This window comes from Tiliqua scincoides, chromosome 3 (genome assembly GCF_035046505.1).
Source record: "Tiliqua scincoides isolate rTilSci1 chromosome 3, rTilSci1.hap2, whole genome shotgun sequence".
Classification (NCBI taxonomy): Eukaryota; Metazoa; Chordata; class Lepidosauria; order Squamata; family Scincidae; genus Tiliqua; species Tiliqua scincoides.
The window spans coordinates 150,355,658-150,367,997 of NC_089823.1; the positions used below are offsets into that span (position 1 = coordinate 150,355,658).

Here is a 12,340-nt window from a genome sequence, read left to right on the forward strand (position 1 = left end):
TTACTTGTTTTTAAAATGAAGAAATTTTTTTGCACTAATTTTAACCCTTATGTATTTTAATGCACCTTGTGTATTGATTAAAATAAGAGTAAAAATAACATAAAATCCCCACTTCCATATTAACAAACATGGGTCAAATCATTTAGAAAAATGGATTGAACATAATTGAAAAACCAAATATATGTCTTTGGGGGAAACTACTAACATAGGTAGTGTTTATACAATGCGTTAAAACATAGACACAAAAAGTATTCCAAGAAGAAGGCACCATTCACTGCGTTAATATCGAACCCACCTCAATAAGCCTGCATGTGTGTTCTTTAAATATAGCAGCATATTCCTTTATTTCTGCTTCTCTTCCATTTTTAGCAGCTTCAGTGAGCACTAGAAGTGGAACAGTTGTGTCCAAGAATGAGTCGGAGATATGGTCAATAATAGCTTTACGAAGCTGGAAAAAGAAAGCCCCCATTAACAAGTATATTGTATCATTGCAAATAGTGTTGTGTAAATGATATCCTACACTCTATATGTGATCTAAAATCTACAAACGAGCAGACTTTTCTACAGCCTGGTTAAGCAAATAATGTAGTTCTAAATTTTGTCAAGTCTGCTGCATTCTCCCATTTTCTGTATTCACAGTCACCAAGTTCATACATCATATTTCTCCACCAAAGGAATAGACTTTACAGTTAAGATATGCATAGTGTGAATCACATGTGAGAACACATCATGAGCCAAGGAACATAACCTCTTTAATCCAAGGACAAGGTGGAAGACCCAGGGTTCCCTTCGAGCAGATCCCAGTCCCTCCCAGCCCACCTGCAAAAGGAAATACCAGGATATAGACCCATCACCCCTGCTCCTGCCCAAGGATGTTGCTTTGTCGCTGCCTTCAGAGTCTAAGGACTCCATTGGGGACCTGCTCAGAAGCCAAAATCTCCTCAGCTGTCAAAGTTGATGCTTGCAAAAGACAAGAAGGTTTGTCTGATGACAACAGTGGGCCAACTACCCTAATTAGCTGGAATATACATCCATATCCTCAGTGAAAACTAGTTCCCTTGCTGGATCTAGTTTAATTTCAGCCACTTAGATACCAGCATTAAGTCTAGACTTTTTTGTTTCCCCTTGTCCAACATCTTTATCAAGTCTATCAGGTCTCTCAAGTCAATCTGAGCCTCTGCAGGACTAGCTTGCAACCCCAATGGGGAAAAGATAGATCCCAGGACAAACTAAAATAATATTCTGCGTGGAACAACCAACCCATGCTTGCATTATCTTTGCCAGTGAAAAATAACCCAAATAGAAAGACCACGCAGCACTTGAAAGGATGTCTCATGTGTTCAAGGGGAGCTAATTCCATAAGCATCCAAGTAGCTACTGAGATGCTTCTCTGTGCATTCCCAATATATTTGGAGCATGCTATTAGAGGAAGAGCATTTTCATCTGTCCTGACAAATTGTGCTAGGCTGTTGATAAAGCAATTATTTTCTTAGGCTGAATTGAGATGGGGGCATCAGGGGAGCTACTATACCCATAAAGACAACACTAATTAAATGTTAAAATAGATGGTTAACTAGAATATATCGCAAACATTATAATCTGTCTAATTGCAGCAAATATTGGTCTTTGTATTACTGAATTTAAGAAAAATTAAGTATATATTTAAAAGACAAGTGTTCCCCTATTCAGTTTTCCAACTGTATTGCCCAACACTTCCCCCAGTACTGTGATTCCATGAAATGGCTAAGGTACTGGTGTACCAAGAGATGACCAAGAGATGTGATGTGATATCACATACTTCTACAGCTTACAGTGAACCATCTACTATCTCACAAAATATTTCTCCTTTTTATTTTTGTTTAAAGATGTCACATGCCTTTTCCAAACCCAAGTGTAGTGAAATAATGCTTGCCCCCTTACAGACACATAGTATCTTTGGCATTGTGTATTTTCAAAGTTTTGGTGTGATGTACTGCTAGACTTTGGCCTGGAATGTCCCCAGTTTAATGGCAATATTTCACAACCTTATTTCTCCTCTCCCATTAGCCATATTACCATAAAATTACTAACTACCTTACTCAGGTTATTTTATGGTTTACACAGGCCTACAAAACTGACGGTCAGAAAAGTTTTCCCCAAACTTTATGGTGGTTTGATATGAATTTGGGGTGCCGATTCCAAAAATGGCATCCATTTTGCCCTATCACGTCTAGTTTTGGAGATATAGTATAGTCTCATTAGTGAATGGTTCAAGCAGCTTCCTCATGAGGAAGCCATGGTGTAGGTGAGGAAGCTGCTTGAACCATTCACTAAAGAGGCTATGCCATGTCTCCAAAACTAGACGTGATAGGGCAAAATGGATGCCATTTTTGGAATCAGCACCCCAAATATACCCAGGAATTGGTGTAATGTTTAAGGAAGCAAAATGTGTATTGGCCTGTGTTATTGATGTAATGTATGTGAAGTACATGAACACCCAGAAACACACACAGGTTCCGTTTCAGGAACCCATGAAGATACCGAAACCTGCAGATGTTGAAATCTGTGGGTCTTGCGAGCCATCTAACCCTCCAGAGGCAAAAGGAGCTGCACTACCATCATCTCAAGAGTATGTTCCGAGGGAAGGATGCGTGCAGCCTTGCTGGCCCTCAAAATGCCTTCTAAGGCCTTTGGGAGGCCTTAGGAGGTCACTTTCAGTTTTACGGAAAAACAGAAGTGACATTTAAAGGTCTAAAAAGGCATTCCGAGGGGCGGGGAAGCCCTTCCACAGCTTCTGAAGGATTAGAGGGCCCCCAAGATTTGTGGATTTCAACATCGGCGTGTTTCAGTGTCCATGGGAGTTCCTGGAACCATGCAGCCTCCACTGGCCTCATAACACCCTCTAGAGCTGACTGGATTGCAGCTTCATGTCATGTCAAATCAGATCAAATTCATGGGTCCCGAATCCATGGGTAATGCATACAACCTGTACAAATACTAATACAGGGGACCCTGTACCTGCGAATCCCATATCCACAGATTCATTTATCCACGGATCGTGTCCTTGGGACCCCTCATGTAGGCCCTGCTCCCCTTGCCTCCGGAAAGGCCTCTGAGCCTAGCAGAAGCCACAGACATCCATTCGCAGCCTCTGCCAGGTTCAAACTGAGTGTAAAAAATGCTACTTCCAATTTCTCCTGGTGGTGTTTGGAAGTGACTTTTTAATGCCTTATAAGGCATTAGGAGGCCCAGGGTAGCCTCCTCTGGAGAATGGGGGAGGCATTCACCCACATCCGCAGTTTCACTTAACCACGGCAAGTTGAGGAATGGAACCCCCGCAGATATAGGGGCACACCTGTACTTAGACGTTTTCTATATTTCTACATTTTATACATATTACTGGAAGAACTCAGTAATACATCTGATTATCTGACTTTTAGATTGCATGATAATTACACCAATAAGATCACCAATTATGCCAATTGGTAATAGAGGAACACAGCAAGAAATGCAATAAGTTTGGCATCTATTTGCATTAATTGTTCTTGAACTTTCTGTTTAAATTGTTAACACTGTGCTTCAAATTAATTATCTTCAATTAGATTTCAATGAAGTTTATAACTGGTGCTTAGACTATTTCTGAGTTCTGTATCTCAAGAAATTCTGTTTATTATAAACCTGGTCTCCAAGAACTACACTGAACAAAGCATTACTGAGGATTCTTTTGAAGATACACCTTAAAGTATGTGGCCAGAAATGACAAATCACACGGTCTATATTTGTATCACTACAATAATAAAACAAGAAGTGGGCTGATCCACATGGGAAACTGACACAAACACACTCGTTCACCATTTGGAGCAGCCATCATGTGGAAACAGTCACAATGTCTACATGATGGCTGTAATGAAAAGCAGTCCTTGCCTGTGATTTCCACGATCAATGGGGTCACATCATTCATTGTGAAATATGCTCCTATTTGTTTCTCTGCACATGTAAAAATGTTTACTTAAACACAAAAATAACAAAAGGCTTCAAACATGATTTTAAAGAGGAAAGGTGCTAACTGATTACAGGTGGAGTCTGTCTGTCCAAAGATTTTATATCCGTGGATCAGGCTCAACGCGGGTCCACCGGACTGTCAGACTTGAGCTAGACTTGGCTCCACCTGAACCTGCCGAATGTGACCAGAGCTGTGCTCCAGTCACCTCCAAAAGGTTTACTGAAGCCCACAGAGGCTGTGCATGTCCTCTGCAGCCTCTGTGGGCTTCAGAATGCCTCGTAGAGGCAAAAATCGCGACTTCGGAAGTGATGTTTTAAATGCCTTATAAGGCATTGGGAAACCTGGGGGCACGTGTGTGGCCTCTACAGGCTTCGGAAAGCCCTCCAGAGGTGACCAGTGTGCTGTGGTTGCCTTAAGAAGCTTTAAAGTGGCCAAAATCACGGATTTCAGTATCTGCGGATTTTGCTATTCGCAGGAGGTCCAAGAACAGATCCCTCGCAGAAACTGAGGCCCCAACTGTAACTTCCAAAAGATATTCATGGAATTCAGATTCAGCTTCCTGTTACACATTATTTATTTACTTAGAGAATTTATGGATTGCCTTTTTAATATTATTTTAATAATATTTTAATGTTAAAATTAACAAACCGGTTACAGAAGATTTAAAAAGCAATGTTGTCTGCTCAGAAGTCATTTAGCTACAGAAGTTATTAAACCCAAACTGTGTCAAGACCTCTGCATCCTGTTTTGTCTTGAATTTTTGATAATTCTGCTGCTCTAAACACAATGGCCTCTGCTGGGCTCAGACTGAGCTCAGCAGCTCAAAACACATGACTTCCAGTTTCATGGAGATACTGGAAGTGATGTTTTTAATGCCTTATGAGGCACTGGGGGGCCTGGGGAACCCTCGGTAGGTCAAATCCGTGGATACCAAACCTGCAGAAAATGAGTATCCAGTGTAGTCTGTTTTCCTTGTTATGGGTATACAATTGTTCAGAGATACTGGATGACAACAAACATTCAATAAAAACAACAAATGTTAAGGGCCCAATCCTAAAGGCAGGTTATGCCAATGGAATGCATGTTCTGCCAGCATAGAGCAAACATGACTCAGCAGGTTATTGCACCCTGGCCGCCGCTAGAAATGACAAGTGGCCAGGTTCATGGAGCAATGAATGCTGGACATCCATCACTTGAGGTAACGCTGCACAAGGGCTGGGAGGGAGGCAGGGAGGGGAGCAGATTGGACCAGGGAAGGGGGTGGGTTTGGCAGCAGCAGCACCTGCTGTATCCTGACCCCCTTTCTAGGCCTGATCCTGCCTTCACATGTTAATGCAGACTTGCACCAGTGATACTGCTGATGCAGGTCCATGTTCCTCCATCAGTCATGCAGAGGCTTACTTCAGAACAAGGAGTAATGTTCCCTTACCCTGAGGAGGCCTCCTATGGCCAAAACTCCCCCAAGGGATTTAGCAGACACCACACTGGCACTGCTGTATTGCCACACAGGGATTTGTGGTGGATTGGACTGCCTGCTACAATTAAATCCTCTCCTGTTTTTGTTGTCTTACACCAAGAATACCCTGGAAGTTTATATACAAATGATTTCCTACACATTACTTGCAGCAAGTACACTGGAAAATGAGAAATATTCCAATTATGTAGGAATGGGAGGAAAAATTACATTATTTTGCAATAATGGCAAATTTGACAGCGTATGTGAGAGTTAAAGAAGATAAAGAAAAGATGACTTTAAATGACTGGAATTATATTGCTAATATAAAGTGTGCTCTTCAGATGACATTTCACATGTGTTTGCACAACTTCAGAGGTACTTTCTTGCTACTGCACATATCAAGGACATCATGTTTGTTTGCATGATCTATCATCTTGTTAGTAATACGTTTATAAATACAGGAAAATATAAAGAAACAAATCTTTGTTTCTCTTTCGTAATTGTTTGCACAAGTCTACAATGAATACAGGGGAGATTCTTTTTGTCCCCAGGGAGATTACCTGTCTGCGGAGATCTCTTGTCCTCTTGCACATGTTATCTATTGCAATATTCAAGGCATTGCTCTTTTCCTTTTTCTCAGCCTGGACAAAAAGAAGCAGAAAACAACATTTGGAACATACAAAAGTATTAGGACATTTAACTTCATTAACAAAACTAGCAAAGAATCATGTGGCATCTTAGAGACAAACTATGTCATTCCCTCCCATAGTTCTTCTTTAGCAATTCAAATCTTTCTGAATGTAACAGAAGTAATAAAGTACTGTGTTGAATAGGGGTGATTAAGGGGCTTTAATATCTACCTTAGACACATTTTTGAAAAAGTCAGCATAAAATTCCTTTAACCAGAGAGCAGTGGTGTTGCAAGTGCTGGGGTGGAGGGCAGCCGGCCCATGTGTCGGAAGGGTGTGTCACAAAGTGTGAGTGTGGACATTCACAGCAACAGCAATTTTCAACTGTCTTTTCATGTTCACTGACAAAAAAAGGAGGCAGCCACCTCTGCGGGAACCCCGAAGTGATGTCACATGATGTTACAATGTTGCCATCCTGGGTGCAGCAGTTTTTGACAACACAGAGTAAAAGCAATTTGCAGCCCACTTCCAGGTTTCTTGCTCCTCCATTGTGGCCCCAGAATGCATCAGTGGTGGCTGAGTCCTTGCCACTGTGCTATAGCTGAAATGAAGCCTGAAGGGGGGTGGGTTGCCAAGATCACCCTGGCTCTCACAAGAGACAGGAGTAAGAGGATGGCTGGAGGAGGCAGAGCCTGGGCAGCTGGCATCAAACCTGAAACGGGGCTAAACTACCGACTTGAGAAGGTTTTCCAGTGGGGCTTCTGGATGCAGCAAGAAGAAGAAGTGCCATGACCACAACCAGCCCACAAGAGGCAGACAGCCTTAAATGGTGCTGGGCTGCTGGCTGGGGGCCGCAATTGTCCTAGTATTCACTATCACGAGAGCCAGGATGGCCGCACCAAGCCTGAAAGGGGGCCGGGCTGCCAGCCGGAGAAGGTTCACTGGTGGGGCTCCTGGACCAGCCTGCAAAAAGCAGCCAACCTCTGCACAGCAGGAGGAAGCATGTGTAGAGCTCAGAAGGGGAAGGGGCCACGCCAGAGCCAGGAGGTAAGCCTGGGACTCTGAAACAGCTGCCCCAACTCCCGACAACCATGAGGATCCAGCCTGCATGATGCCAGGTCAGAATGGGAGGAAGGCTGGGAGCTTAGAGACAGTGGCAAGGGGGAAAAAAAGCAAGAGAGGGGGACAGAAAAAAAAAAATAAAGGAGCTGAATGTGTTTGCAATGATGTCAATTCCAGGTTAATGACATCACTTCTGGTGGGTCTCGGACAGGTTGTCATTGTAAAAGGCGAGTCTCGGTGCAAAAAGTTTGAGAACCTCTGCTGCATTCAGTCACTAATGGGATGAATAATGGAATGGAATATTTCATTCCATTATTCACTCCATCTAGTGGCTGAATGTAGTATAGCGTCTAAACCAATGCATTCTGGGGTGACAGTGGAGGAGCAAGAAACCTGGAAGTGGGTCTTTAAAGATATTTTCCCACTGATTTGGTATCCACTGATTTTTTCTTTTAATCCACTGAGGGTTCTGGAATGGGACCTCAGTGGATGACAAGGCACGACCTGTATGCATAACTGAGTGAATGCACATTGTTCTCTTTCATCTTCCTGTTGTCCCTCTTCGCCTCACTAGACCAATCATCTTGCTGTTAATCTGCAAAGCGTAATGTACATGCTTGGCACATAACGATAACAACTCTAGTGAAAACCAGCTTGGTGGACTTCCAGAGGGAATTCTTTAGTACAGCAGAAAAGGCAATGCTCCTTGTAGCTGTCAGTCCAACTTTCGATCAGGATGGAAACTGGCATCTCATAGAATGCTTGAAGTAACTTTCAAGGTCCATATGGGTGCAGGCATTCCCTAGGGCAGTGATGGCAAACCTTTTAGAGACTGAGTGCCCAAACTGCAACCCAAAACCCACTTATTTATCGCAAAGTGCCGACACGGCAATTTAACCTGAATACTGAGGTTTTCGTTTAGAAAAAATAACTCATACATTAACATCTTTGTGCTCCTTCCCTCAGCCTGTGCTGTGCAGTGTAGAGTGCTGGCTGGGTGGCTGGTTGGCCATATGAGCGGCTGGAACATAGGAACATAAGAACATAAGAAGAGCCCGCTGGATCAGGTCAATGGCCCATCTAGTCCAGCTCCTGAATCTCACAGTGGCCCACATCTATAATAAGGAGGTAGCACATACCCATCAGGGCTAGTAACCCATGATGGACTTTTCCTCCAGAAATTTGTCCAATCCCCTCTTAAAGGCATCTAGGCTAGATGTCATCACTACATCCTGTGGCAAGGAGTTCCACAGGTTAATTACATGTTGGGTAATTGTGCTCACTGAGTACACACTAGGCAATTACATGCTGGGTAAGTGGATGTTCCTCTTTTATTGATCAGGGGGAGAGTAACTGGTCCTCCGCACCCCAGCAGTGTCTTTTCTAGTGGCTGTCTGCTGGTGTTCTTTTGATTCTTTTTACATTGTGAGCCCCTTAGGGACAGGGAGCATATTATTGCTGTCAGTAATAGTAATACTGTGCAAGATTGCATTTATTTTTTAATTAAGCCAGCAGTATCCTAGTTGGATGGCTGCATCATGCTGTATTTCATGAACACTCACAGCTACGTGAAATTCTGCATGCACTTCTTTTCCAATAGGATTGGAGAAACAATTCTGTGGTTTACCTTTAAAATCATATAAAAATTAGTTTTGTGTGACGTTCTTACAGATAAGCCTCCAGCGGGCAACAAGGCAGGGCCAGCAGCATGTGCAAGGCTGGCGCCACAAACCCGTGCTATGGTCCGAGCGATCTGCTCCCCTCCAGCTCCACTCCCCTCCAGCTATGCCACGCTGTGAGCTATGCTCCCCTCCAACCTAGCTCCTCTCCAACCCTGCCACAGGAATGTCCGCACCGTGCCCTCAGGCTGCAATCCTACCCTCACTTTCCTGGGAGTAAGCCCCACTGACTACAATGGACTTACTTCTGAGTAGACATGCATAGGAGTGGGCTCTCAGGCTGCAATCCTAGCCCCAATGGAGCAAGCCCCAATGACTTTAATGAGACTTACTTCAGGACCAGCACCAGTGCAGGGCTGGTGCCCCAAAGCCTGCAGCAGCAGCTTCCTGTGTGCTGCCTGCCTTACCCCATACAAGGAAGGGAGGAAGCGCTCCCATTGGGCTGCTGGGCAGAGGGGCGGGTGATGTGAGAAAGTCCCCTCACAGAGCCTCTCAGCCTTCTTCCTCCCCGGGTGGCCTGGGGTGCCTTGGGAGCATGCCTGGGTCTTTGGCATCAGCCCCCCTCCTGATCTCCCTCTTCCCCCGCTGTCTGTTCCTTCCCCCCCCCTTCGCCTCGCCCCTCCATCCTTTGCCCCGGCTGAAGCAGGAGGAGGCTGGCTTTGTGGCCTGGAGTGGGCTCCTCAGCCTTCCAGGGCAGATAGGCAGCTGCTGGTGCCTCCCAGGGGCTGTGAGCCTAGAGCTGCGAGCTGGGGTGACGGCGCGCATGCCCACAGAAAGGGCTCTGTCTGCCCTGTCTAGCAAGTGTGCAATAGGTTAGCCACCACTGCCCTAGGGGATCTCAGGCCCAGAACATACAGGGTCTTGAATGTTTCAACTGTATTTTATTAATTATTAATTTTAACACCTGCTGATCAACTTTAAAAAAAAGTTTTCAAAAACTTAACATATGTATATTTTTTTCATCCTTATTTAAACTTAACATACTTCCTGAAGATCTATGATCAGCCCCCTTCGTGGAGCACTTCCAATGAAGCTTAAAGTTAAAGACATTTCTGTTTTAGCAAGCTTTTGAGAAGGTGGGTAGGGACATAATATTGTGTTATTTATATTTTTTATGTTTATGTGTTTTACGATTTATATATGCATTGTTGTAAGCCATCTTAGGGGCCCTTCAGGGAGAAAGGCGGGATATAAATAAAAAATAATAATAGTTAAACCAATCTCCTCTTCCCTTGAATAAGGTACAATTTCAAATTCTCCATAAAGTTCCTCCTGATTAATTTTGGTCCCGCCTAATTTGTTTGTTATGAACCTTTGACACATTCAATCACTGTTTGTACCTCTATATGCATGACAAACAGGTAATCAAGTAAACAGGAAAAGAACTGAATAATAAAAGGGGGGAAGGATGCAAGAGAAGGGGAATGAAAAACAACCAGATGAACTTTCTTTTATATCTCACTTTTATACTGTGAATGTATTATTTTTATGTTGTGCCTATTTCCACAAAATTGTCCCATATTTCTTGATATGTTTTTTCCCCAATTTCATTTCTATATGTTACTTCTAATTTAGGTGCTGGGACGCTAACAGCCCAATCCTATCCCCGCCATCTTCCGCCACGCAGCCGTGCTGAGCACGGCATGCTAACAGGAGGCCAACGAGAGGCAAGTAAAAATCTTTTGGTCGCCTCTGGGACTCCTCAGACCCATGCCAGCTATTTTTCTGGTGTAACTCCAAGGAGAGGAACGGGGCAGGGTGGGTTGAAAAATTGGGGATAGGATCCAGCAGGCACCTTTGCCATCGAGATCCACCCCCAGCTCTCTTTCCACCCTGCTGCAAACCTCCCCCAAACTATCCCTTCTACCACTTTACCTGAGCTGGTGAAGTAACTGGGTGAGGGCCCAATCCAATGGCCCATGCGCCAGCCCAGCACCAGTGTGCATTGTTGCAAACGTGCCATAAGGCACACTTGCAACAGTTTGTGTTGGGCGGGCACTGGAGCTGGTGCAGCACGAGCTGCACTGAGCCAGCACTGGTGCAGGCCACCACGCCTTCCCCCTGCTCTCTCCCAGAATGCCTCCCTCCCTGCCCCAACTTACTCCTCCACTGTTCGATGTTTGCACGGAGCTCAGACGATGCCAGTGCAAGCATCAGGCAGTGGAGGAGTAAGTTGGGGCAGGGAGGGAGCCATTCTGGGAGAGGGCAGGGGGAAGGCATGGTGAGGGAGGGAGCAGGGGGGCAGATATGATGGCAGGGCCTGCTGCCATATCCTATCCCCCTTCCCAGCCTGAAAAACCTGACACAGGTCTCCTCGATTCTGCACCCGGTCAATAGCGGGGAAGCTCAGGATGGAGCTGTGAGTTTGGCATGTTCACAGAGCTGGTGGCCATTTCTGCTACCTTCTCCATTAAGCACAATGGCAGCACAGCTTTCACTCCACTGCTATGAGGCCTACAGCAGTGGATTGCAGGATACACTGCCATGGGCCCCTGATAAGATTGGGTCATAAGGCTCCAATCCAAGACATACTTAAATAGGAGTAAGTCCCACTGAACTCAATGAGACCACTTCTGAGTAGACATACATAGGACTGTGATCTATTTTGTGGTGGCTCTGTTTCAGTTTTATCTTTTCATTTCTGAGGCACCTCTATCTCCAGGTGCATTTCAAATAGCTGGATTGTGTCCTAATATTAATTTGAAAGGCCACCTCTGGAATATTATCTTTCCCCTTAAGATTTCAGTTTTGGACAAAATGAGAAGGGAAATATTTGTGTATATATCTTAGTTTAAATGAATAATATGTTCTAGTTTTATTCAGATGTAATTTTATTTATTACTGTTTATTATAAGTTTGTTAGAACTACAGTATTTCTTATTGGACTATTCCAAAGTAAAATAACTTTTTAAAATATGACCACTAATTTGTCTAAGTGAATGTGAGAAGGCAGGATCCCTAAAACACTTTAGACTAGGAGCTTATACCACATTTACACCAAAAATGGACCACATCTTGTCAGATGCAAAGTGAGGTTCCACGATGAAAAGCCTCAGGGGGAGGATATGTTGCTTATATGCAATGTTGGGCAGAAATGGCTTAAATGGAAGCATCAGCATGGGGAAGGGGGTTAAAAAAGAAAAACCCCTTCCCTCACACTTGGAACTCAAAGACCCAAAATTACTTTTTGAAAAAGAAAAAGGTATTGTGATGTCTGATCCTTAGACCAAAATGGAGTTTTTCTTTATCAAATAGATTCCAAATATCACTTGACATAACTAAAGTTAGAAAAACACCTGGTGCAAACCAACTGCAGTTGGTACTGAGACCGAAAAAGAGGCAGGAATGCTCACATGAGATGGGAGGAGAAAGGCGTGTATGAAGTGGAAGCAGAATGAAGACACTGCAGGAGGAAGAGTGCACTAGTCCATGCGGTATTCCCAATCATCTCACTTTGGCTAGGCATTGAGTATGGCCAACTGAAGCTACTGTGCTGCCTGAGGCAGCCCAATAGTGCCTCTCTCTGCATTGT

The 12,340-nt window shown here is 44.1% G+C and overlaps 1 protein-coding gene across 1 annotated transcript in view; it reads right to left on the minus strand.

Moving 5' to 3' along the window:
* CTNNA3 (catenin alpha 3) overlaps positions 1 to 12,340 on the minus strand; it is an 808,499-nt gene that overhangs the window by 374,653 nt on the left and 421,506 nt on the right. Inside the window, exons 8-9 of the mRNA XM_066622270.1 lie at positions 5,999 to 6,079; positions 296 to 448 (exon numbers count right to left, since the gene is read on the minus strand). Of these exons, the coding sequence (XP_066478367.1) occupies positions 296 to 448; positions 5,999 to 6,079 (234 nt within the window). The remainder of the gene's footprint in view (positions 1 to 295; positions 449 to 5,998; positions 6,080 to 12,340) is intronic.